The 26,106-nt window shown below is 35.3% G+C and overlaps 1 protein-coding gene and 1 long non-coding RNA gene across 3 annotated transcripts; both read right to left on the bottom strand.

Annotated features, from left to right (window-relative positions):
* Positions 1-55: 55 nt before the first annotated feature.
* SAV1 (salvador family WW domain containing protein 1) lies at positions 56-25,302 on the bottom strand. Of its 2 annotated transcripts, none has more exons than XM_079119109.1 (5): positions 24,842-25,302; positions 22,143-22,586; positions 5,510-5,780; positions 3,227-3,370; positions 56-863 (listed from the first exon to the last, which is right to left on the bottom strand). In XM_079119109.1, the coding sequence occupies exons 1-5, from the start codon at positions 24,939-24,941 to the stop codon at positions 662-664; spliced, it is 1,161 nt and encodes a 386-aa protein (XP_078975235.1). In that variant the 5' UTR covers positions 24,942-25,302; the 3' UTR covers positions 56-661. The 2 variants fall into 2 exon arrangements, with proteins under 2 accessions (XP_078975235.1, XP_078975236.1); XM_079119110.1 differs by having other exon boundaries at positions 24,848-25,298.
* On the bottom strand, positions 7,933-22,136 carry LOC306648882. Its single transcript, XR_013760523.1, has 2 exons — positions 19,950-22,136; positions 7,933-19,394 (listed from the first exon to the last, which is right to left on the bottom strand). It is a non-coding gene; the product is annotated as an uncharacterized lncRNA (long non-coding RNA).
* Positions 25,303-26,106: the final 804 nt, after the last annotated feature.

Raw genomic sequence — 26,106 nt, 5'->3', positions numbered from 1 at the left:
AAATGCAGTTAGGAGCTCTGGCTGAAAACAAGTAGCAACTTTGATGGCACACACCTTCCCAACATAGGCTCAGACTTCATGCTTAAATTTATTCCTGAAAAGATTTTCTCAACATGCTTCAAATAGGTTCCTTACATCTGGCTGTGGGGAATGGGTGGGACTACATACAGAATTTATCACAATAAAGATTCCAAATCTTGTTTTGTATTTTGAACTATATCATGGTAAAATTTAAATCATCCCACTCAGACAACATTCCATGCTAAAGCAGTAAACATTTTTTTAAAACACTGCATAGTTTCTCTTTCTCTCTTTTAAAGAAAGATACTGCTGCTATAAGAAGTTACCAAGTGATCATTTCCTTTTAAATATATGGTTGTACATGACATTTTTTCTACATATTTCTCCATCAAAATTATTCAAAGCAATTTTCTAATATACAACGTTCAAAAGCATTATCTTGTTGGCTCTTAAAATGATAAATTCATTTTTTGTTCAATAAAAGAAAATTTTTAATGACAAAATATATATAAAGTTAGAATTTAGAACTTCCAAAAAGTAAGCTGCCTTTATTAACCAAAGTACTTATTTGCAGTTTTTTCAACTGCAAAAATATTTTAAAGCTCTTATAAAACTTATATTTTATTTTTAAAAGGTTAACTTAAAAATTCTTGCCATGCTGCTGGGCATACCACTGCTGTCTCTGCTTGCGGTTTTCTAACTCAGTGAGAAGAGCCTGTCTGTAGGCTTCATACATTTTAACAATCTGTTCCAGTTCTTTCATGAAGAGCAACTTTAGCATTCCCTGGTACGTATCCAGGTCAGCCAGCTGGAAGAGTTCCCACTTCAGAATGTGGTCATATCTGTTTTAAAACATAATGTTCACAACACATGCATAAACATGTATTTATTGCAATAAACCAGTCTTTTTATAAATACCAACTGTATTAAAACTAAACAAACCATAAACTTTACAGATAAATGAGTTTCAACTTCCTCTTTAAAAATACTATTTTTTTCTTTTTATTTTATGAGTCAGGCTACTACTAAGTTGCCCAGGTTGGCCTTGAACTCCTGGGCTCTAGGAATCCTCCTGCCTCAGTCTCCAGAGTAGCTGGGAGTATAGGTGTGCCACCACACCCAGCTCTAAATAAAAACTATTTTTTTAGGAAAGGGAGAAAGCTCTATATATTTAACTTCAAGTTAAAGAATACTCATTTAAGAATCCATTATTCTAATAGTAATATTAAACCATGAACATCAATTTCAAACAGAATGGTTATATAATTTTTCTCCAAAAAATGCATTCTGTGCTATTTGTAAGTTCATCCAGAGTTAATTGTCAGGAACTTAAAGATATTTTGGATCACACTGGGTTTGCAAATGATAATGCACAAAAAAGGGTAAAGTCATTTTTGTCACTAGTTCTGACAGATCTAATAAAGGAATGATGTTCACTACAGTAAACAAGGAACAAACAGAGAAGAAATGAAGAGAAACCATTATTGGCTAAGAATTCCTGAGGATGAGCACCTGGTATTGAAAAACTCACGAAGAAAGAATAAACTGTTTTCAAAAATGAGAAAACAAGTAGAGAGTAGAAGACTCCAGACTCCACAATATGGCAAAGGACACTTGTAAGATTGTATTTACATGTATCTTAGAAGGGTTTTAGCCATTTTTCAGCATAAGTGGATCATATGCTGAGATTGAACTATTCAACCAATTACTAAATATTAATTTATACTCTGAGATCTAGAGACAACACTAATTAAATGTTCTCATTTTAAAGATGAAAAAGCAAACCTAAAAAGGCTATGTATCTTTTGCAAAAGTATTTAATGACCAAAAAAGTCGAGAAAAGCAGACAACTATGGACCAAAAGCTTTAGAGTAGTTTTTTTGTTATTTTTGGTACAGGGAATTTAATCCAGGGGCCCTTAACCACTGACCCACATCCCCAGCCCTTTTAATATTTTATTTAGAGACAGGGTCTTGCTGATTTTGCTTACAGCCTCTCTTAAGTTGCTGAGGCTGGCTTCGAACTTGTGATCCTCCTGCCTCAGCCTTCCAAGCTGCTAGGATTATAGAAGTAGTTTTAAATGTTAATATCCTTTAAGGTTAGACAAAGAACTTGAACTAAAGCAAGTCACATACCAATATGATATTAAAGTTATGTCAATCATTGCAGTGTAGACATAAGAGGACGCTTTGACTGCAAGTTCTAGCAAATTTATTTTTATTAACTTTTTTTTGGGGGGTAGTATTAAGGATTGAACCTAGAGGCACTTTGCCACTGAGCCAGACCCTTAACCCTTTTTATCTTAAGACAGGGTCTCACCAAATTGCCTAAGGCATCACTTAGTTGCTGAGGCTGGCCTTGAACTTGTGATCTTCCTGCCTCAGTCTCCAGAGTCGCTGGGATTATAAGCATGTGCTGCCATGTCCAGTTTTTAGTAACCATTTATAATATGTCCTATCCAATGGTTCTTTGATAACTCACCATATTTTACTCCAAAAGAATGGTCTAATGTAAAAAAATAATAAGGCTTTTAAAAAAGTGAAAAGAGGCACAGACTGAGTAGTATGAGCCACATCCTATGCTTGACACTTTGGTAAACATATTTTCTTGGCCTCCTAACTTTATTCAATTACTTGAGATATGCAAATTTACTAGAAGATAATGATTTCTTTATAGAAAGCTTTATGTTCTCTTTAACCAGAAACACTTGTGAACAGAAATTGGAGAGATGCTACAAGAAATATTCAATTAGTCTATATGAAGAAACTTTCATATAAGGTGTTTCCTATAACTTCTGCTATTCATGTAGTTTAAGATTTTACTTATTTGTTTGAAATAAATTCATTAATTCCTAACAAAAAATCTTAACCTCCCCAAGTATCCTGCTTTGTTTCAACCATATGCTTAACCACTTACCTGGGTCCTTACTTTTATCACAAGTACTGCACCACTTTACATGTTAATCTCCTATGAGAATATAAGCTTGTTACTGTATCCCTAATATAAGTTTACACACAAAGAAGTGAAGGTTCAATAAATGAAGAACTAGTATTTCTAACCAATGATTTTCAAATTTTGTAAGCCCTTGCTATCATTTCTTCAAAGACAACAGTATTTAGAGACCCAATAGTATTAAGAAAAAACAAGGCTCTGCTTGTGTTCAGCAGCTCAAAGACCCCTAAAAAAAAATTTGTGGTGTACTTACTTCACAGGGGCTCGTGCATAAACCTGAAGCCAGTCAGGAATTTCTGCAGTATGATAAGGATTTGCAGGTACCAGAAGAGACTGATTTCTTTCAGTTTGCTGTGGCTGGTAGGTGACAGGAGGGGGTTGATCATACCGAGGTACACTAAGAAACAGAATTAACATTTGTTAAGATACAAGTCCTAAAACTAAGAAATCATAAAGAACAAAGAATATTTTTGCATCTTTCAATGTGCTTCTTGCCCAAACTGACTACCTTCAAGGAATGGCTTTTGTTTACTCTGAGGAAGAAAAACCCACCTTCTGTTAGAAATTAGTGTTGCTAGTTTTTAGGATATTTCTTCTGGCGGGTATTTAATCTTTTCAAGGACAGCATCAAAGGACGTTATAAAACAGTTGGAACTAAACTGTAACTCACATAAAGGTTTAAAAACAATCATACATTTCTCCAATAACTTGTAATTAGCTGTAAATTTATAATGGAAAGGTTGATAGCTTCTCTCCAAACAAAAAATGTTTTCTTCCTCAAGTTGGTTGAAGAGAGCAGAAAGAATTGGAAAATGTAGTGCAGCATGGGTAGGTACTCTACCAGTTTAAAAGAAGGAATAGGAGTTAGAATTGACTAGGACCCATTTTATATCATGGACTTAAAAATAAAACCACCTGTTTTAATAGCATGTATATGCTGTGAGGAGGGAGGGGAATAGCTAAGTAAAGAGAGGGTATTCAAAATGCAAAATGGCACTGAAATTTATCATCAACTTTCTTTCATGAGTAGATTCAAAAGGAAACATTCACTGGCACTGCAAGTTGGAAGTAGGAAAAAATTGAGGCTCCGAAGACAAATATGCCTATTTTTAAAAACTTCACCTTGACCACTATGAATAATATTAATGTGGGCAAAACTGTTTCACTTTTCTAAGCCCCAGTTTAGCTGTATTTGTAAAAGTGAAATAAAAAATTTATAACACACATGATTATTCTTGGATTAAATGAGTTAATGTCAGCCAAGCGTTCTGAGGATTTATAATGCAATCTAATTGGTATTATTACTACTCATGTCAACTGAAAGAGTGTATTTACTCCCTCCTATTTTCTTCAGAGATGCTGGAAGAAGCAAATTAATTAGTTGTGAAAATGCTTTGTTAACCAAAATATTTCTATAATAATGTAAGGCTAATCATGATGAAGAGAAAAGTAAATTCTCAAATGTGGTTATTTGGGCCACAAATATCTTAGCCATCTAGTGTCAGCCAACGGTAATCATAGGGTTGGTTCTTTTGAAGGGAGAACCACCAGTCATTCAATAAACTGACTTGATGCCACTAATTAGAATCACTGGAAAAAAGATTTTCAAAGCTGAATCAATGATAAAGCTTGGTTTCTTGGTTGCTAATACTAAAATATATTTTTGTGATGATTTTAATGGTTCTTAAAAAATCACAAATATAGTACTATAAACAAAAATCTGTATTATCCAAGATGATTCTAAGACATCTATCAACATGCTGGTGACATTTTACCCATTTTTAATCTTATGACTTAGTTCTTAAAGTTCTGTAAATATAGTTAAAGTGAAATATTTGCCACTTCATTCCTAAACTACTACTAGCTTTATATGTACTTTGAAATCCAGTGTGTATTTTACTTATAGTACATCTCAATTTGGATTAATCACATTTCAAGTGCTCAACAGCCACATATGATAACTGGCTGCAGTATTAGCACAAGGTTAAAACTCTGGCAACAAATCAGTTCAAAGGTGAGCCTAGTATCAAACAAAATAGCTCCAAAGAATAATTAGTAGCTATTTATTAAACAGATCTGACACATTCTGTCATGTCAATTTTCACTTTCTTAATTGGGAAGACTAAGCAACACTACATAAAACCATGTCTGAATTGTATAAAAACAGCAAGATGTTATAATTCAAAAGTACTTTGACTTAGGAGGTAGTTATATTTATATGAATTTATGAAGATAAAGATGTTTTACTTATTTCAATTTCTGAGGGTCTAACAAAAATATTCTGGCATATTAAAGCAGAATCTGATTACAAGAACACTGAGCCTATTTTTCAGGCTGTTTAAACAAAAAGTACTTTTTTAAATTATTAAAGTCATTCATCACTAAAAGTAAATTCAGAGAATATTATTACAAATTTTGAGAAATAAGGATTTAAATCTCAAGCTTTGGGATACCTTTCTCTGATGAAACCATAAGTCCAAAATCTAACACAAGACAAACTGAAAACAAAAAGTCAAAAATAAAGTTGATACTCTACCTAGGAGCACAAGGATGCCTGTACTGAGCCTTTTTATTTGTGTGATCTACATAGTAAGTTCCAAATTCTGATGACTCAACTCGTTCCCATCCAGGAGGAAGTCCTTCTCGTTCAAGAGGATGGCTCCAATGAGTTGTGTTTGTATTATGATCAATATAATATTTTCTCCCTCTCATTGTCCAGTCCACGGACCAGCCAGGAGGAAGGGGTAAATCTTCAGACCCATGGTTAGTTAAATTTCCTAAAGATGTAGCAGCAACTCTCCCAATACCTGATGGGAAAAAGAAAAAGAGCAGTTATTCAATTATCTCTTCAGTTAAAATTTATGATTACATCATTATGAAGTTTTTCATAAAACTAGGCAATATCATTATTTAATTACAAAAAGTGGGAGGAACTAGACTTTGAAGTTAGTGTGATTTTTCAGTTTGAGGCTTCCATTATCAAGCTTTACGAAAAATTTAACTAGTAGTGAAGAAGCTACTAAGTACACAGACTGCTAAAGCAAAAGTGAAGAAAGGAAAATCTTACCTTGTTTAAGATTTGATATCTCATTTAAAAAAGCAACAAAGAACTTATAAAACTATTCCCAGTTTACAATTTGTTAAATAATCAGGCTGTGCCCTACAATTATTAAGGAAGATTATCAAGGTAACAAGTTATAAAGTCAACATAAAAAAATCAGATATCTTATGCTAACACTCTACAATTGAAAACAAATTACTGAAATAGCACCATTTATAATGACTCCAAAAATCAAATATTTATATAAAAATGTAATAAAACATGCAGGATTGCTATGCTGAAAACTACAAGACACTGACAAAAGATATGAAAAGAAGACTCATTATGTTAATGTACTGGAAAATTCAACAGGATTAAGATGTCAATTCTCCTAAAATAATCTTTACCTTCAAGGTAATTCCAATCAAAATCAAAGGAGTTTTTGCACATATAAGTAGACAACAGACAAGTGGACTTTAAAAAATAAAACAGTAGCCAAAATAATTTATTATAATTAGCATTAATTATATAATTTTATGGGTTTCACTATGACATTTCCACAACATATACACATCGTGCATTGATGATACCTACTCTTCTTTCTATCTCTCTTTTGTCCCCCCACTGCCCAGTCAAGTCCTCCACAGTCCCTCTTCTATTTTCAGGTCAGCATTACTTTTTTTTTTTTTTTTTAAGTTACCACATGGGAGAAAACAAGATGCATGTCCTCCTATGATTGGTTTATTTCACTTAACACGGTATCCTCCAGTACCATCTATTTTCTTGCAAATGACAGGATTCTTCTTTATGATTCAGTAATACTTCATCAGGTGTGTACACCATACTTTCTTTATAAATTCATCTGACGACAGGCACATAAGCTAATTCTGTATCTTAGCTATTGTGAATAGTGCTGCAAATAAACCAAGGTGAACAAGTACCTCTTTGATATGCTAACTTTCATATCCTCTAGATAAATACCCAGGAATGGTACAGTTTGATCACATGGTGGGTAACTATTTTCAGTCTCAGGAACCTCCATACTAGTCTCCCTAAAGTGTATATTAATTTACTTTGCCAAGACCAACGTATAAGGTTTCCTTTTCTCCACATTCTTGCCAGCACAAATGCACCCATAGATAGACAGACAGACAGATAGATAGACAGACAGACTGACAGACATATATAGAGATAGGTAGGTAGGTAGGAAGAAAGAAAAGAAAGAAAAAACGGACAGAGATAGCCATTCTAGCTGGAGTAAGATGAAATTTCAATGTAGTTTTGATTTGCATCTCCCTGATAACTAAAGATATCAAGCATGTCCCACATATTTATGGGCCATTTGCACTTTTATTGAAAGGGCTTATTCAGATCATTTGCCCATGTTTAATATATTACTTATTAAGTTTTTCTTTTAGTCCTTTACAAATTCTGGGGTGAGACCTTCAGATTACATGGAGGAACTTTAGATTACGCAGAGGGAAATGAGAGGAAGGTGGGGTATGAAAAATGGTGGCCTGAGACAGACATCATTACCCTATGGTAATGTATGACTACATGAAAGGTATGAATCTACATCATGCAGAACCATAGAAATGAAAAGTTGTACCCCATTTGTGTACAATGAATCAAAATGCAGTCTGTAAAAATAAAAAAATAAATTCCGAATAATAATCCTGTCAGATGAAAAGCTGGCAAATATTTACTATGTCGGTTGTTCCTTCACTCTGTTGTTTCCTTTGATGTGCAGAAGCTTTTAAATTTGATGTACTCTCATTTGTCAATCATTGCTTTTGTTCCCTGAGAATCCTATCTAGGAAGACACTGCCTATGCCTATCTTGAAGTGTTTCCCTTGTTTTCTTCTAGTAGTTCCAAATTTTCAGGTCTTTCATTAAGGTCTCATTTTGTGTTGATTACCGTAGAGGGTAAGAGATGGGTCTAGTTTCAATCTCTTATATGTGGACACCAGTTTTCCTAGCACCATTTGTTGAAGAGACTTCCTCTCCAATATATGTTTTTGCCAACTCTGTCAAGAATCAGTTGGCTGGAGAGACTGCTAGAAGCTGAGAAGTGAACACATTTCAATACTCAAGTAACTCCTGAATCACCTGGTTTCGATTAAGGTAAAGTAAGTTCTAGTTCTCTGCAGATCTCAGAGAAGGGCCTGTGACTGCAGTGAAAAGAATCCCAGGAAACTCAGGAATAAAAATGGAGAAAGTAAAGTGGTACTTCAGAATGAAATTTCCAGAAACATTCCAGTACTAAAGCAGGGGGAAAAAACAGGAACCAGGAAAACTCTCAGGCCAGTTCATTAAAATGTGGAGTCACCAGGAAATCTGGAGTTTCCCCCAAGAATGAACATTTAAAATTTTTTTTTTTATTTTTCTTTTTATATATACATGACAGTAGAGCATACTTTGCATATTTATATAAACATGGAGCATATCTTATAAGAATGGGAATTTTCTGAATGTGAAATGTACCTCAGAGTGAGGAATAACCATGTAGTGTCAAAAGCAACTGCCTAGTGTCTTAATCACAGGTATTAAAGAACAGTTAGAAAAAATATTCCCCCATACTAATAAGTTTGTAGGATCTATCCTCGACCATTCATGAGGCCAACAAGACCAAGAAATGAACCACTGCCTTCTCCTTATGGAGAGGTCCTATACAGGACCTGGGATATAGATAAAAGGACAATGCAGCTTCTCAGGTCCTTTATGTAAAGAAAATACTGAACTCCTACCTCCTAAGTACCAGCCATAGGACTGTGGCATTCCCATTCCCATTGAGGAGTTGCTGTTTTCTTCATAGAGATTCCTCAAGAACCTAGATGGGAGCCCTAGAACACGAACCCTCCAAGGACAATCCCATACCTGCTTCCTTCCATTTTCATAGGAGCCCCCCAATCCACAACAGTTGTGATCTTTTCTTTGACCACCTTCTCAAAAAAAAAAAAAAAAAAAATTAGAATCTGGATCCTAATTCTGTCTAAAAACAACAGAATACAGTTCGGTAATTAGTGATTTCTTCCTTTCTCTACCAATGAGAATAAAATGTGAAGTTAAATGATAAAAACAATAATCAGTTGGCTGGTTCATTTCTGGGATCTCTATTCTGTTCCTGCTATGACTTGGATTTGGTCTGTCCCCCAAAGACTCACGTGTTTAAGGTCTGATCCCCAATGCAGCAATATTCAGAAGTGGGGTCTTTATCTTTGGGAAGGTGTTTGGGTCGTGGGTTCTAACCTCATTAGTGGATTAATCCACTGAAAGATTAAAAATCTAACGACAATATGATGTGGTGGTGCAAACTGTAGGAAATGGGATCTAACTGGACAAAATATATAACTGGGGGTGGGTCCTGGAAGGTTATTTCTTTTCCTTCCCTCTTTCTCTCTCTCTTTCATGGCTGCCAGCAGGTGAGCAGACTTCCTCCATTCTTCTCCTATGATGTTCTGCATCACTTCAGGCCTAAAGTAACAAAGTGACTGAGCACAGGCTGAAACCTATGCAACTGTGAGCCAAAATTAACCGTTCTTCCTTTAAGTTGTTTATGACAGGTATTTTGTCACAGTAACAAAAAGCTGACAGAAAGTACCATTGGTCTGTGTGTTTTTATGCAATAACCATAGTGTTTTGGTTACTATGGCTTACTATGGTTACTTTGGTTACTATAGCATGTCTTGAAATCAGGTACTATGATGCCTCTAGAACTGCTCTTTTTGCTCAAGGTTGCTTTGGCTATTTGGGGGCTTCTGTGCTCCCACATCAATTTTAAGATTGTTTTTTCTACTTCTGTGAAGAATGTCATTGATATTTTAAGGGGATTGCACTGAATCTGTAGACTGCCTTGGGCAGTATGGCCATTTTAACAATAATTCTCTCAAACCATGAACATGGAGGTCTTTCCACCTTCTACAATCTTCAATTTATTTTCTTTGCTGCTTTGTAATTTTCATTGTAAATAGGTCTTTCACATCCTTAGGTTTATTCTTAGGTATTTTGTTTTAGTGTGTGCATGGCTATTGTGAATAGGATTACTTTCCTGATTTCTTTCTCAGCAAGTTAATTGTTGGTTGGTGGTATACAAAAGCTACTGATTTTTGTGTGTTGATTTTGTATTCCATGATACTTTATTGAATTTATCAGTCCTAAAAGTCACTTGGCGGAATCTTTAGGATTTTCTATGTATAGATTCATATCATTAGCAAACAAGGATGATTTTACTTCCTCCCTTCCTATTTACATACCTTTTAGTTCTTTCTCTTGCCTGATTGCTCTGGTTGAAATTTCTAGTACTATACTGAATAATAGTGCCTAGAGTGAAAACCCTGTCTTGGTCCCGATCTTAGAAGAAAATCTCCATTCAGTATGAAGTTGGCTGCAGCAATGTTATATATAGCCTTTATTATCTTGAGGTATGAATCTTCCATACCTAATTTATTAAGGACTTTTATCATGAAGGGATGCTGAATTTCACCAAATGCTTTTCTGCATATTGAGATGATCATGTGATTTTTATCTTTGATTCAATTTATGTGCAATAGTACCTTTAGTGATTTTCAAATCATTTTTGCATTCCTGGAATGAAACCAATTTGTGGTGTAGATCTTTTTAACCCACTGCTGAATTCAACTTACAAGTATTTCACTGAGACTTTTTAAAACATCTATGTTCATCAGAGATACTGGCCTATAGTTTCACTGTTCTGTTGTGTCTTTATCAGATTTTGGTCTCACAGAACAAGTGTGGAAGGGTTTGTTTCCTCTGCATTTTATGGAATAGTTTGAAGAGCATTGCTGTTAGTTCATTAGAAGTCTGATAAATCTCAGCAGTAAATGTATCTGGTCCTGGTTTTTTCTTGGTTGGGAGACATTTTATTACTGCTTCAATTTCATTACTTGTTATTTAGGGTTTTTACGGCCTTTTGGTTCCATTCTTGTAGGTTGTATATGCCCTGAATTCTGTCTACTTCTAGATTTTCCAAAATTTACTGGCATAGTCTTTCAAAACATTCTCTTACTGATCCTTTGAATTTCAGTGGTATCTGTTGTAATGTCTTCCTTTTCATTTCTAGTTTCATTTATTTGGGTATTCTCCAGCTTTTGGTTACCTTAACTAAAGATTTGGCCATTTTTACTTTTTCGAAGAATTGATTCTTTGTTTCATTGATTATTTGTATTGCTCTTCTAGTCTCTATTTCATTTTTTTATGCTCTGATCTTTATGATTTCTCTCCTCCTCATTTTGGGTTTGGTTTGAAATAATTTTTAAAAAGAATCAAGTTGATTCTCTGCACTGCCCAATAAATAAATACAACACAGTAATCAAGGTAGTGTAGTACTGAGAACAGAACAGACAAACAGATCAATGGAACACAATAAAAAATCCAGGAACATACCCACACATCAGGGTCAAATGACTTGGAAAAGGTGAAAAAGCAACTTTGCAGAGGAAAGGCATTTTTTTTTTTAAATAATGTTGGAACAACAGGACAATCATATGCAAAAGTACTAATCACATACTTCCCATATTATACAAAAACTAACTCAAAATGAATCATATCTAATGAAAAACTATAAAACTGTTAGAAAATAATACAAGATTACTCCATGTATGTATAATGTCAAAATACACTCTACTATCATGTATATCTAAAAAGAACAAATTTTAAATTTTTTATAAAAACAAGATTAATCTTTATGATCTCAGGCAATGAATTCTTGACCATGACACTAAAAGCTCAATCTGTAAAGGAATAATACTCATGCTTTGGACTTTATCAAAATTAAAAATGTTTACTCTGGGAAAGATATGTTAGGAAAATCAAGCTATAAACTGGGAGAAAAATATCTGCAAATCACACATTACACAAAGGATTTAGAATATATAAAGAACCGCAAACTTAACACAAAGAGCTGGAGGTACAGCTCAGTGCTAGAGTGCTTCTTTTGCATGCACAAGGCCCTGGGTTTGAACTCAAGCACTGAAAGGAGAAAACAAACCTCAACATGAAGAAAACAACTCAATTTTTAAAAAAATGGGCAAAAGATTTTAACAGGCACTTCACCACAGAAGACATATAGATGGTTAATTAGCACATGAAAAATGCTCAGACACCAGAGAAATGCAAATTAAAACCACAATAAGATGACAGTGTATATCCATGAGAATGGCCAAACAAAACGGACAAGTTCTGATGCACTGTTGGTGGAAACGCAAAACGCAACAGTCACTCTAGAAAACAGCTTAGCCATTTTATAAACTTCTTATAAAATTAAAGCTTGTTATATAATATAGCAATCCAATTACTAAATATTTACCATAGAGAAATGAAAACTCATCTTCACACAAAAACCCATATGTGGATGTTTTCAGTTACTGCACTTATAACTGCACCGAAGTGGGAACAATCCACATATCCTTGAACAGAATGGATAAACAAACTGAAGTATAACCATACAGCAGAATCCACTCAGGAAAGAAAAAAAAAAAAAAAAAAGGAATTAATTATTGGTACATGCAACAACGTGGATGAATCTCAAAAGCATTATGAAAAGATACAGTCTCAAATGGCTATGAATTGTACAATTGCATTTATGAGAAGCTCTCTAAAAGGCAAGACTGTACTAAGACAGAAGACTGGTTGCTAGAAGCTGGAGGTTAAGAGTGGAAGTAAATTATGAAGGGGCAGCATAAGGGAATTTTGGGGGGTGAAGGAAACGTTCATATACTCACTATGCTGGCATTACATGAATCTATACATGTTAAAAATTAGAACTGTGTATCTTAAATCTGTTAAGATTAGTGACAGAGGCTGTGCTCAGTAAGTTTTTCCTCGATTTTGTGTGTAAGTTATCTTTACTGTATCATTACTTGGTAGAAGTTATCTCTAATATGATAGCTCATGTCTACTGTTAATCAGATTTCCATTCCTTCTCTGACTTAAGCTGCTATTTTTCTACCCACATTTCACTCTGATCCAGCTACATCTACCACCCTGTTCTTCTCAAACATGGTAGAACAAACTGTTCATTCTCCCTAGAACATTTTTCCTTCAAATAGCTGCTTGGCTTGCTCATTCATGCTCTTCAGGTCTTTTCTTAAATGTCTCCATGACCACCAGATGTGGCAGCATATGCCTGCAACCCAGCAATCTGGGAAGCTGAGGCAGGAGGATTGCAGGTTCAAGGTCAACTGGGCAACTCAGCAAGACCCTGGCTCAAAATAAAAAAATATAAAGGGTTAGGGATACAGGTCAGTGGTAGAACATCCCTCGTTTCAATCCCCAGTATCACCAAAATAAAAAGTCTCAACAAAACTCACTCTTACTATCCTACGGCAATCTACAATTCCCAGATTCTACTCTGTTTACCTTTTTTTAAAAATCACTTTATTCTGTACACTGTACACTTATTAAATAATTTTTAATCTTCTTTCTTACCCTACAAGAATCACACAATGATTATCATTTTTCTTATCTCAAAAGGAAGATCCACAGGATAAGAAGCCTTGTTTTGGTCAGAGATATATCCAAGCCCTTAGAACAGTGTCTATGTATAGTACATAGTAAATGTTCAAAAAAATAACCTATAGTAATGAAGACAGTATGGCATTAGTGGAGAAAACATATTAATAAACAGTGAGCTTAGAAACAGACCCACACAAATACGGCCACTTGATTTTAGACACACACATTAACAAAAATATCTACCCTGTCTGCATATAATTCCAGCTCCTAGGGAGGCAGAGACTAGAAGATTTCAAGTTTAAGGACGGCCTGGAGAAATGGGCAAGATCCTGTCTCAACACAAAATGAAAAGAGCTGGGAACATAGCTCAGTGCTTAAGTACTTGCACAGCTTGTGTACAAAACCCTGGGTTCAATCAGTGATGGTGCTGGTGGTAAGAGGAAGGAGAAGAAAGTAACCAGTTCATTCTGTTGTTACTCCTAGTTATTTGTAATGTTTATAGCCCAGACAGAATTTTAACATAAATTTAGATCCTTGTCCCTAAATAATACAAAAATATATCATTCAAATGAAAATTTAGTGTGTGAACAGAAAATTGCCAAAAACCTCACAAGGTTCCAACTACCAAATTTAGAATACATCTGAAAATTCAAAATAAGAAAGAATGGGTTATCATTCAGGTGTGAAAGACTATTATTCCAGAACAAAACATCTGTCAAAAAGTTTCCAGTTGACTTTGAAGGGTTCTTAAAATTATACTTGGCTGGAAACTAAGGCAAAGGGTTTAACTTTTTTTTTTTTTTTTTTTTGGCAGTCCTGGGGATTGAACCCAGGGCCTTGTGCTTGCAGGGCAAACACTCTACCAACTGAGTTATATCCCCAGTCCCAAAGGGTTAAACTTTAAGGAATAAAAAAATAAACATTTTTCATATGTTCTGAAATTATACTGGCAATCCTAAATATGCTAACAAGTAAGGATTCCTTGCATGGATTAGAATAGCAGTGTGTCTGTTAACCATATTGCTATGTATATGAAAATACTAATAGCAAAACATATTTTAGGAAAAAAAACTTTAAAATTAAGGCAAAAGCTTCAATTCAAACTCTGAGAGTCTAAAGGAGAATATGTAAGTTTATTTGCAGGTTATATGTAAGGTGGCTTAAAAAATCTGTATTTACTTAAATAAAACACACACACAAAAGCAAATGCATAAAGCTAGTCATTGTAGCATTATCTGTAGTAATGAAAGGCTAAAAATAAACCAAATCTCTATTAGGATGCTGGGTGATCATGATTATATTCACAGACCAGACCAGAATATTGTATTATGCAGCTGTAAAAATGAATGAAGATGATTTCTTTTTACTGCGCTGGAGTAATATTCAGGATTTATTAATTGAAAAAAGAAAATCTGCATTACATACTAGCTTATACATATGTGCCTGCAACCTGGCTCTGGGCCCAGGATCCCTGTCCCCCTAATATTCATTCACTCCCTGACTGTGTGAGCAATAGTTTATGGCAGAAAGGATGGCATGTGACTTCCAATATCAGGATACAAAATATTCTGTGGCTTCCATCCTGGTCAAGCTCACTTACTCTTTGTTGATCACTCATTTTGGAGGAAGCCAGATGTCAAGAAAAGCCCATGTAGTGAGGAACTGAGGCCTCAAACCAGAACTGAAGCCTCCTGCTAACAGCCTTATATGAACCTTACAGCCCTCGCAAAAACTTCAGACAACCACAGTCCTAGCTGACATCTGAACTGCAACTTCATGAGACTGTGAGTCAGAACTACCCAACTAAGATGCTTCTGACACACTGACCCACATAAACTGATATGATAAATGTTTGTTGTGCCACTGAGTTTGGGAACAATATGTTATACAGCAACAGATAATTCACAATATATATGAAAGGAGAAGGATAAGTATAGATAAAGACAGATTTGTAATTATTTTCATAAAATGTTGCAATGAAAGGATACAATAAAATAAATGAAAATGGTTATTTATGGGGGAGGAAGGGAACAAAACAGAAGGGGACAGGGATAGAATTTTCTTAAATGAATTTGTTTTATAGCTTTGATTCTGGAATCTTCTAAATGTCCTATGAAACAAAATTAAATCAAAATTTAGAAGAAGCAATCCCTACTATAGAAAAATAAAATGAAGTAAATTAAAAGTACACATTGAGTGGCTTAACCATACTTGACAAAATTATTCAAAGTGAATTTTAAACACAATAAATTGTATTTCCTAAATGGGAAACACCTTAAAGCTAAAAAAAAATAACAAATAAAAAAATAAATAAATTGTTTTATTCAGCAATCATAATATTAATAATACTGATACTATTTTTAAAACTAGTAATGTAATATAAAGCAAATGAATGGTTTTATAATTGTCCAGAGAAACCATTATGTCCAGAATGAAAAAAAATATATTGTAGCACAATGTGAATGTATTTGCTACTACAGAACTATACATATAAATATGCTTAATATGGTAAATTTTGTTTTGCATATTTTAACGCAATTAAAATGTTTTTAAGAAAGCAAAAAGTTAAAACTTGGAAATCTGAAATTTAAATTTCCAACAGTATAAACTCTTGATAAATCTGTTTCCAAAAAACACATTTCCTAGATATGTACATTAAAATGGTCCAGAAACAAAAATCCACCCAGTAGTAAGGAATACAAGTGTGTGATCCCCATACACTATTTCCCTACTGAAAGGAACCAGGGATCCTTGGATAAGTGGTTGGTTCCATGGCTGACATAGGAAATGCATAAATTGAGTCTGGAACATATAATCACATTAGAAAGCAAAGTGCAAACAAAGGGAACTAACCTTGAATGGGTTCCAGTGGCCAAAGAAGGAACAATTTAAGCATCAAAACAAAAACAACAGTAATTAATTGAAATACAAATCTTAAGGTCCAAAGTTCACTTTTGAGACCTAGGCGGATCCAAGGTCTCAGGGCAGGGAAAATCCAGTAACAACAGAAAAAGTAACATTTTTTTGAAGTAATCGAAAAGTAAGGTACTACTCAAAAAAAAAAAAAAAAAAGATGGGGAATGATCCTGAAAGAACTCCTCATGGCCACAGTTGGAACAATTTGAGCAATAAGGCAAATGACTTATTAGATTATAAACCAAAACATATAAATAACAATACACAGGAGTCTATACTGGTAGGAACCATAGACTAAATAAGAGACAAAACTTTCTTCACTGAAGAATTCCACATATGTAGATATTCCTAGAATTCTACATATTCCCCATTCCAGGAGGTAAAGTTCACCTGCCTCTCTTAAGAGTTGAGTAAGTGACTCCCCTCCAAAGAAAAGAATACAGAAAGGGGAAAACAGTAATTTTACAGTGAAGCTTGATAAACTTTAAGTGATGAAAGTTAATTTACCAGTAATGTCATAAGGGTATCATGTACCTCCTTGTGCATGATATATGCACGCTTTCCAAAAACTATTACGTTCAGTTTAATTATGAGAAAAACATCAGACAAAATCGAAATCAAGGAATATTCTACAAAATATCTGACGTGTACTCTTTAAAACTGTCCAGGTTATGAAAAACAAGAAAAGAAGGAGAAATTAGCATAGCCCAAGAAGACTAGAAACATGACAGTTAAATGAAATGCGATACTCTGGATTGGACCCTGGAACAGAAAATGGATATTAATGAAAAACTAGTTAAATCCAAAATCCAAATAAGCTTGAAACTAAAAAAAAAAAAAAAACCCACAAGTCCATAATGACATCCAAAATAAAAACTCATTAGCTACCAAATTTGAACTAAATCAGTACGGAAAAAAAGAGAGCTTTGAGTTTCTGTGCTACAAGAAAAAAATTACTGTTTCTACAACTTCAGTTAGTTCCAATAAAGAATAAGGGGCATTCATAAATAATCCTCAAAACACCCTCATTTGTAGGAATTAGCTACACATTTTCCATTAATATAAAATAAAACATCATAAGCTAATTACATGATTTTCTAAAGATGAAAAAAGCATTGTCTTAACTAATAATCTTTCACTTATATAAGCCTTCAAAAACCTCATAGAACCAGGAAAATACTTATGAGACCTACATTTATAAGTAAAAAAAAAAAAATCTGGTCTTGTAGTGCCTACAGAGAATAAAATGGAATATGGAACTCTAAAGGAGTTCCATAAGGTCGATAGTAATAAAAACTAAACATTACAGCTGGTGTTACAATCAGGATATTGATAAAAAGACCTCAGTATTGAATCTGTTTTCTCCGTTCCTTTGCAAAATAAATACAGATGAAGTTGTCTCTCTAAAGATTATCAACCTCTCCTCAAAAAATAATTCTGGTTAACTAAATTTTTACATGTTTAATACAGTAAATAAATCCAATTTTTTTTTTGGTAAAACCTGACACTTTTGTTTTATTTTTATAATATTAATACAATTTTGTGATCTTTAAAACTTTAAAAATATTTGTTAAATATTTTACTTAAAATTGCATGGAACTAAATTATTTAAGTGCAAAATGAAGAAATTCAATCTGCTTTTAGTATTCCAACTAAAGACTTCCTGTTAATAACAGGATTCCTTCCTTTGGCACACAATAAGTGCCAGATTGACATGTTGGCCAAAAATGAAATTTCAGAGCTAACTATTGAATTCCCTAAGCCCTCTAAAGCTCATCAAGAGTCTATACAACTTGTTTTTGTGCCCTTGCTAAATTCAAGAAAATGTATTTTCCCTTTGAGAGAAGGTGCTTCCTTCAAGTTCAAGTAAAAACTAATGGGCAGGAATTACTACTGTTATTAAGCCATTTCAAAACAAATTTTCCATTCTTTTTATGCTTATTATATTAGTAACCATTTTATTGCTTATGAAAATAACTGTCAACAGCTCAGTCCTACTCTCCCACAAACTTACTTTCTCCTTTATATTCAAATTCTTTGAACCCTATCAGATTAAATTCTGAAAATGTAAATTTAAAATCTTTTCAAGATGAATTTTAAAATGTTCTGTTTTTGTTTCAGAATTAAGACTTTTTCCCTGCTGGAATACATAGTTATTAGGTTTTTCTGTTTGGTTAATAATTGATAATCTTTCCCCATAACTTAAGGAATTCCTTCAAAAAAGCACTATTTTCTTTTAGAAGGTAACACATTAAATCTGTACTGCCCTGATACATAGTAATGTTATTAAGTGAAGTTTCTTGAACAATGTATGACTGCTGTAATAAATGCATATCTTTAAAAAAATTTTGGGGGAGAGTATTTTATTACAAGACTCCTCAAATAGCTGCAACTTTCTGTAAAGAAATCTGATATTAAAGGGCCTGGAGTAAGAGAATATAGACGCCTACTGTCATTAAAAGCAGGTCTGGCTATTCCATGAAATCGGATCTTATTTTTGTTGTTTTATTTTTTTTTATGTGGTGCTAAGAATCGAACTCAGTGCCTCACACATGCTAGGCAAGCGCTGTACCACTGAGCTACAGCCCCAGCCCTCCAGATCTTATTTTTAAAAAAGACATCCTTTAATTAAAAAAAAAAAAAAATTCAGTTAAATTGTACTTTATTCCTAAGTTGTGAATGGAAAAAGATGCTCTAAAATTTGTCTTTAAACTTACAGAAACCATGTCAGATTGCTCCTATGAGAGGATCTACCAAGATTTAGAGAATTCCTCAATGGTATTTTGCAAATCAGAATTTTAACACAATATTTTAACCTGGTATTACTAATTCTTCACACTTACATATGAAAAGTTCAGGCAGAAAATATTATAGGTAGAGTATCCTTGTCAAAAATGTTTAGGGAACCAGAAGTGTTTCCAATTTTGGATTTTTTGGGGGGGGATTTTGGAATATTTGCATATACATAAGGAGGTATTTCAGGGATGGCCAACTCTGTTGCTCTGTTCCACTGTGGCTTAAACAAAGAATTTGTGTATGTTTTCGCATATACCTTATACACACAGCTAGCAAGTAATTTTATACAATATTTTTAATGCACCTGCAGTCTGACTGCAACTCATTCAGTGAGGTTAAGTGTGGAATTTTTACATATGTGGCATTATGCCTGTGCTCAACAAATTTCAGATTTTTTAAGTATTTCCAATTTTCAAATCAGGGATTATTATAGTTGAGGTGTTCCACAAAAGTTCCAGTACTAATGCAGGAATGTTCAGAGGTGAATGACTGGATTGTGAGAGCCATAACCTAATCATTCCATCCTCCTCTGAATGACTAGGTGGTAAATGTAGGCAGGTGGGGTATGTCTAGAGGAGGTGGGTCACTGGGGTTATGCCCTGGAAGGGTGTATCTTTCCTTGTAGCCACCTCCCCACAATGGCTCTCTCTGCTTCCTGACCCTGCCAAGAGCAGAGCAGGGCCCTTCCCCCATGACCTGCTACTTTACCTAGGGCCCAGACCAACAGAGTTGGCCATCTACAGATCAAAACCTCTGAAACAATGACCCCGAGATAAATTTGTCCTCATATTAGTTGTTCTTGTCAGGTATTTCGGTCATAGCAACAAAAAAGATGACTACATCAGGGATGTTCAACCTTTGTGAGCTATCAGTAATGTTTGCAATACAGAAATGGGAAAGATGAGGGCAAAGAGCAACAAATAAGCTGTATTAAGAATAAACACACCTATTATTCCTGCTTTTCCTCAGCTAACAAAAACTTAAGTTTCCAGATTTGAAACCTCTGGATTCATTCATCCATTTATATTTCTGAATAACTCCTATGTTGTCAGGTGCTATGCTAATCATATCAGACTCTTAAAAAGGCATTTGTTATGGAGAAAGAATAAAATAACTAATATACTAGGCATCTCTAGCACATACTTTTCTGCATTTTAAAAATTTCCTATAATAAGCAATTAATAGTCTAAAAGAAAATATAAATGAGCTTTATTTTTAAAATTTATTTTAGTTGGCTAACAAGTTCTTTCTGAGGTTCAGAACTGCATATTATAACTTATAAATCCTCTATGCAACTGTCTTAATCTTTTAGCCTAGGTTTTTAAAATAAAGCATTCATCCATGCTCTTGACAGTATTTCTACATGCCCAGTAAACCTTTCCTACTTAATGTTCCAACGAGACTATAATGTCAGCTTTCATAAAATAAGCTGCTCTTACCAATTATTCCATACCATTCCCCAATTTTCAAAACTTCAGTGATTTACTTTCTTCCAAACCCATAATATGCAATCTTCTTTCAAAAAGCATCCTAGATCTGCTTTCTCTCCACTAACACTGGTACTTAAAATTCTCTTTTCTCTAGGGAGCTATCTCGATTTATCTGAAATATTGTTACGAAATTAATCTTTAAACATGGCTTTCATAAAATCATTGTCTTTTTGAAGTACACAATGTCTTCTGCTTCACTCAAGTCTAAGGAAGCTGTGGGAGAACAAATCTTCATTTTACATTTTATTTCTTCAAACAAGGCCAAATTACATAGTCCCTTAAATTTAAACCTTGCCTGCTGTTTTTACTTGGCTATTCATAACTTTCTACCTAAAATGTCTTTCTTCTGCTCAATTTATCTGAAGTCCAAGCCCAAAGCCCAGTTCAAACTTTACTTCCTCTATGAATTATTCTTCAAAGTACTCCAGCCTATACTGATCTCTCTTCTGACTCCCTATCAGACAGGATCACAAAATACAACAATGAACATTTCTGTGAATGTTGTGTATACATTGATTTTGTTTTCCCAAATAATGTACTCCAAGAGGGTCAAGGAAAATGTGAGATATGTAAATGATTACTAATAAATGAATACAATTTTTCCTATAATAAAAATACTCATGCTTCAAACTATTAAGTCAGTTTATTTAAAGCTATTTAGGTTAAAAAAATCTGTTGCATAAATTTTTTATCTTTATTCTACCAAATTTAAAGCCTATTAACTTACTAGGTAGGAAAAAAATAATCAGATGAGAAAGTTTAATTTAGTTTGCATCAGTTTATCTTGTATAATCCAGTACTTTAAGAATAAAATAGAATTGTAACATTTTTCCAATTTCTTCTGATTCTTGAAGGAGTTAAGAAATTAGATGTTTTCCTTAACTATATGAGTGATATTTCTGTCCATTACAAAAAGAACAAAAAGAGATGTTGACACATAATTAACCATTTGATAACAAGTGTTTCTGATCAACTTCGGAAGTTACTGAGTTATGAAAAGAAATGTTCAAAGAAACAGGGCTAAGTCTCATGAAGTAATGTAGTGCCCATGGTATCATCACTCAATTCTTCCTATCCTCTTTTCCTTTCCCAGGTTTAAGTCTCATTTGTCTAAAGACCTAACCTTCTCATTCTACCAAACTTAAATCTAAATTCGATCCAACCAGAGACATTAAATTTTCCATGTTTTAAGAATATTAATAGTACAGGTCTTGAGATAAGTAACAAGTTTATATTACATCAGTTAATAAAATAAAATGGACACAATAATTCTGTCATTCAATATAGGCTGGTAACTACTTGTCAGCAGGCAGAATTAAGATTGACAAAATGGGACATGGAAAAAGTTTTTCTAAGAGTAGTTGTTGGTTTCCCAGGAAAATCCAGCAAGAGTATCTTTTTTATTGAAATGTCAATAAATATAAACTAATATACTATTTATAACGTTATGTTACCTGAAGCATGCCTCCCCTGATTCTGTGGCATTCTTTGGAAGAGATCATGACTGTATTCATAATATCTATAGTCTTCATGTGCACGATCTCCAAGTGGCCGCCTTCTCTGACCATCAAAAAAATTATCCGAATAATAATATCGGGAACCAGAGTCTCCATTTTCAACAGTAAAATTAACTTCTGTCAAAAATGACTGAGATGAGCCATATTCCCTAGGTACATCTGCTAAACTTCGGGCAAGATAAGAAGGTGCAGATAATCTGTTGCTTTCTCTTCTCATTATTTCATGAGGTGTTCTTTGAATTGGAGTTCTAAGAAAACTCTGGTTTCTTGAAACTACTCCATCTCCGGAAGCTGAAAAAGCATTAGAGCTTGAATCTGGAAGACAGATATCAGTTCGTCTTGGAATTGTTGGACCGTGCCGGATGAATGAAGGCATGAGATCTATAAAAAAAGAGGAAAATTACAATTTTAATAAACTTTTCTAAAGCTGTTCATTTACATCTACTAATCAAAATACCAATGGACTTAAGGAAACTAAATTTTAATTTTGATTTAAGATAGTACTTGGGTATTTTAAATTGAGGAAGATTATTATTTTCCTACAAAAATGAATTTGTAATTTGTATGAATATGCTATGTGTAAGCTTAGCCAGAAAAGTATTCTGCACACTACCATACATAATATGATGAAATGTCAAAAAACTTATCTATGAACTAAATAGCAATGAAATACTCATGAATTAATGCATAAAAATAGAAAATAATGAATCAATACATAGTCGACAGTGTGGCTATACTATGCTTCTAAAACTCCATTTTAGAAATTGCCAAAATTCCTTCTTTCAGCAAACATAATTTCAATGATAACTGAATTTATTTCAAAAGATTTTAAATTAGGCTGTAATTCCAGTGACTAAGGAGGCTGAGGTAAAAGGACTCCAAGTTCAAGGCCAGTCTCAAACACTTAGCGATCCAGCCTTTAAAAAAAAAAAAGGCAGAGAGGGGATTGGGGCTGTAGCTCAGTGGCAAAGAGCCCCAGACTTTAATCCCAATTTTAAAAAAAATTTTTTTAAACCCAAAACCAAGAAAAAAATTTTTAAATTAGTAATTCTGTATTTCTACTCTTGGAATTAACTAGAACTAGTAAATGAAAACTGAAAAGCCAAAAATTTAGGTATGGAAATTAAGATCTCATTTGAAAGAAGTCAATAAAGGCTGAATGAGAATATAAACACCAAGTGTTAAATTATGGCTCCTTTAAGAACAAATAATTACGATTCAAAACAGAAAATTATGGCAGAACAATGGCTTTCAGGACAATAGCACTACTGAACATAATGTGCAAATAGTTTAAACATTCTTGGTAAGTAAACACTTTTAAAACATGAAAAAAATTGGATATGGAACCCATTTTATTAGTTTATTAAATAAACAATTCATAAGGGCACTCCTATTAATAAGGTTCATAAGTTAACACTGAAACAAATTAATATCGGAATAAATAAGGGTAACACTACAGAAACAAAATTCGGTTTCGTTATTTGCTTAAATGATGTGCCATATGCCATGATTTCAAGTAACGTTTAATAAACATTATTTACAGCAAACAGCAAGCTATCATTTAAAACACGAAAAAACTTAAGAGCATGTACAACTGAAAACCAAGCTGTATTTAAAAATCAAGTTTCAAGTTACCGATATATCCATCTCATATATTTTGTTGAAAGCACAGCAATACAATAAATTTATAAGGCTAACGATGTGGCCATAATGGAAAAGCATGCTCTCCACCCATTTCTGTGTGATCTTGGGTAAATACTAGGAAACTCTATGAACAGCTTTCCCAATTACAATATGAGGTAATGCTTAAATCACAAGGTTACTACCAGCTTCCAAGAAGGAAACTTACACAAAGAGCCCAGCACGCAGTATGAGCACCAAAAATTTAACTCCTTACTTCACGAACCGAACCTCCTAAACACTGAATTAAAAATTCAAGAAATTGAGCTAAAAAATGAGTCAAATATTTAAATTGGGAAGAAAGGCGGGGGAGGGGAAATATGCCCTATTAGAAGTAAAACAAAGAAAAGATCTTGGTAACTTCCCTGATATGAGGGAAATCATTTTTGAGAAGTTTGTTTTTATGGAATCTCACGAATATGGTCAAAATACCAAATATTTGGCTCCCCTACTCAGCGATCCAAGAGTTATGATGTTTGGGTAGCACTACAAGAGCGACAGTCTGCTTTTTAACTTTCTCAGATCCAAGTCCTGCGGTCCCCAGAGTTAGCACTACTTGGGGGCACGGGCGAGTGACACCCCCAGTGTTTGCAAACAAAGGCACATCTCGACATATTTAGAAGAGGAAAAAGTGTCCCTGTCTAATCACTTTTATTTCTACAGCATCAGAGGACTAGCGGTTTATTTTCTACGGTCTTGTTCTTTCAGTATTCCAAAACACCAACAGTGTTGAGGGAGGCAAGGAAGTTTTATTTTTGAGGGGCGGCGAGGGGCGAGTGTCGAACTCCTTTCCTACTCTTCACCGACTTTCAATGACCAAGCACCATTTCAAGGACAAGAAAAAAACAACCTACTTCCCGCGGACCACAGTGGAAGGAGCACCCCGAAGAGCGCCCCTGCCCGAGCCCCGCTGCCAGCTACCGCCCCGCCAGGTGTGGGCGCGCCCCGCCGCCTACACTCACTCCGCAGCAGAGGCGACGTCTCCTTTTTCACGTACTTCCCCTGCACCTCCGCCGGCTTGGACACTTCATTTTTGGTTTTCTTTCGGGACAGCATCCTTTTCAACGAGGCCGCCCGAGGCCGCGCCAAGCAGCCTCCCTAGGGCTCCGCGCCAGGCGCCGGCCGTCTCCGCCGCCACCTCCGCCGGCGCCTCCTTCCCTCCCGAGCCGCCGCCGCCGCCTCCTCTCCGCAGCCCGGGGTCGCCCGCAGGGACTGCCGCATGTTCGCGGCGCTAAGCGCGCCGACCGCCGCTCAGTCGCATGTCAGTTCCTTCCCGGAAGTCTCCCGTCGCCGCGACGCTGCCCCAGAGACGCCGTGAGGAGAGGCCAAGGACACCGGGCCAGGGCCATGGTCCGCCACGGGCACCCCAGTAACCGCTACTGCTGCTGCTGGGGCCGCCGCTGCCGCTGCCGCCGCCTGCGTCCTGTAAACTTTCCCCGCGGCCGCTGGGAATTCTGGGAAACTCGACGCAGCGCCAGCCGCCGCCCCTCCCCCCAGCCGGACTTGGGGCGCGGCGCGGCTGCGGGACGTGGGGACGGCGCTCGAAGCTAACGGGCCGGCCGCACCGCCTACCGGGAGGAGCGGCGGCCGTGCGCGCTCCCCCGGGAAAAGCAGGTCCCGCAGATCGAGGACGAGGGTCGAAACCTATCGGACCGAGCGCGGAGGGCGTCGCGCCCTCATGCCGTGGAGCCCTCCTCAACAGAGTTTTCCCTTGGGACTTTACCCGAGGCGGCGACGCCTGCAGAAGTGTTCCATCGTCGTCTTCATTGAGTGAGGACGTCCCTCCCGGAGTTTCCTGGGCCGACTAATTAACCGATATAAATCGAACTTACTCCGTGTGCCCCCGAGTGCAACTTTCTGATAAAGGAAAGAGCAGCGGAAAAAAAACAACAACAACAACAACAAAAAAAAATGGAGTTCCTACCACCTCTGATTCAAGATAATTTGATTTAGCATATTATTTTATTTATCACAAATAATAACCGCATATTCCCTCTCGGTGTTATATATTACAATATTAGAATATCGAGTACTTTGAGCACCAACAACCAAGACTTGGAATTTTCTATCTAAAATAATAGACCTTACCTACTTTGTACTCTATAACTTAGTAAAGTACACAGGATAACATTTGAAAAACAGGATGTAATTCATTCCCTAATGGCCAAATTAAGGCTTTAATAACTAAGAATGGTTTTTTTTTCTGACATTTAAAGCATCT

Source organism: Sciurus vulgaris (assembly GCF_902686455.1).
Source record: "Sciurus vulgaris genome assembly, chromosome: 2".
NCBI lineage: Eukaryota > Metazoa > Chordata > Mammalia > Rodentia > Sciuridae > Sciurus > Sciurus vulgaris.
Note: the sequence above shows the minus strand (reverse complement) of the source record. Positions and strands in the feature narration are given on the sequence as shown.

Excerpts from the sequence above, each read along its gene's own strand:
- SAV1 (XM_079119109.1), bottom strand. The coding sequence starts at position 24,941 with ATGCTGTCCCGAAAGAAAACCAAAAATGAAGTGTCCAAGCCGGCGGAG. Across the intron at positions 22,587-24,841 it reads GCCTCTGCTGCGGAGTGAGT|ATCTCATGCCTTCATTCATC; the intron begins GTAGGCGGCGGG and ends CTTTTTTTATAG. Across the intron at positions 864-3,226 it reads TATGCACGAGCCCCTGTGAA|ATATGACCACATTCTGAAGT; the intron begins GTAAGTACACCA and ends GTTTTAAAACAG.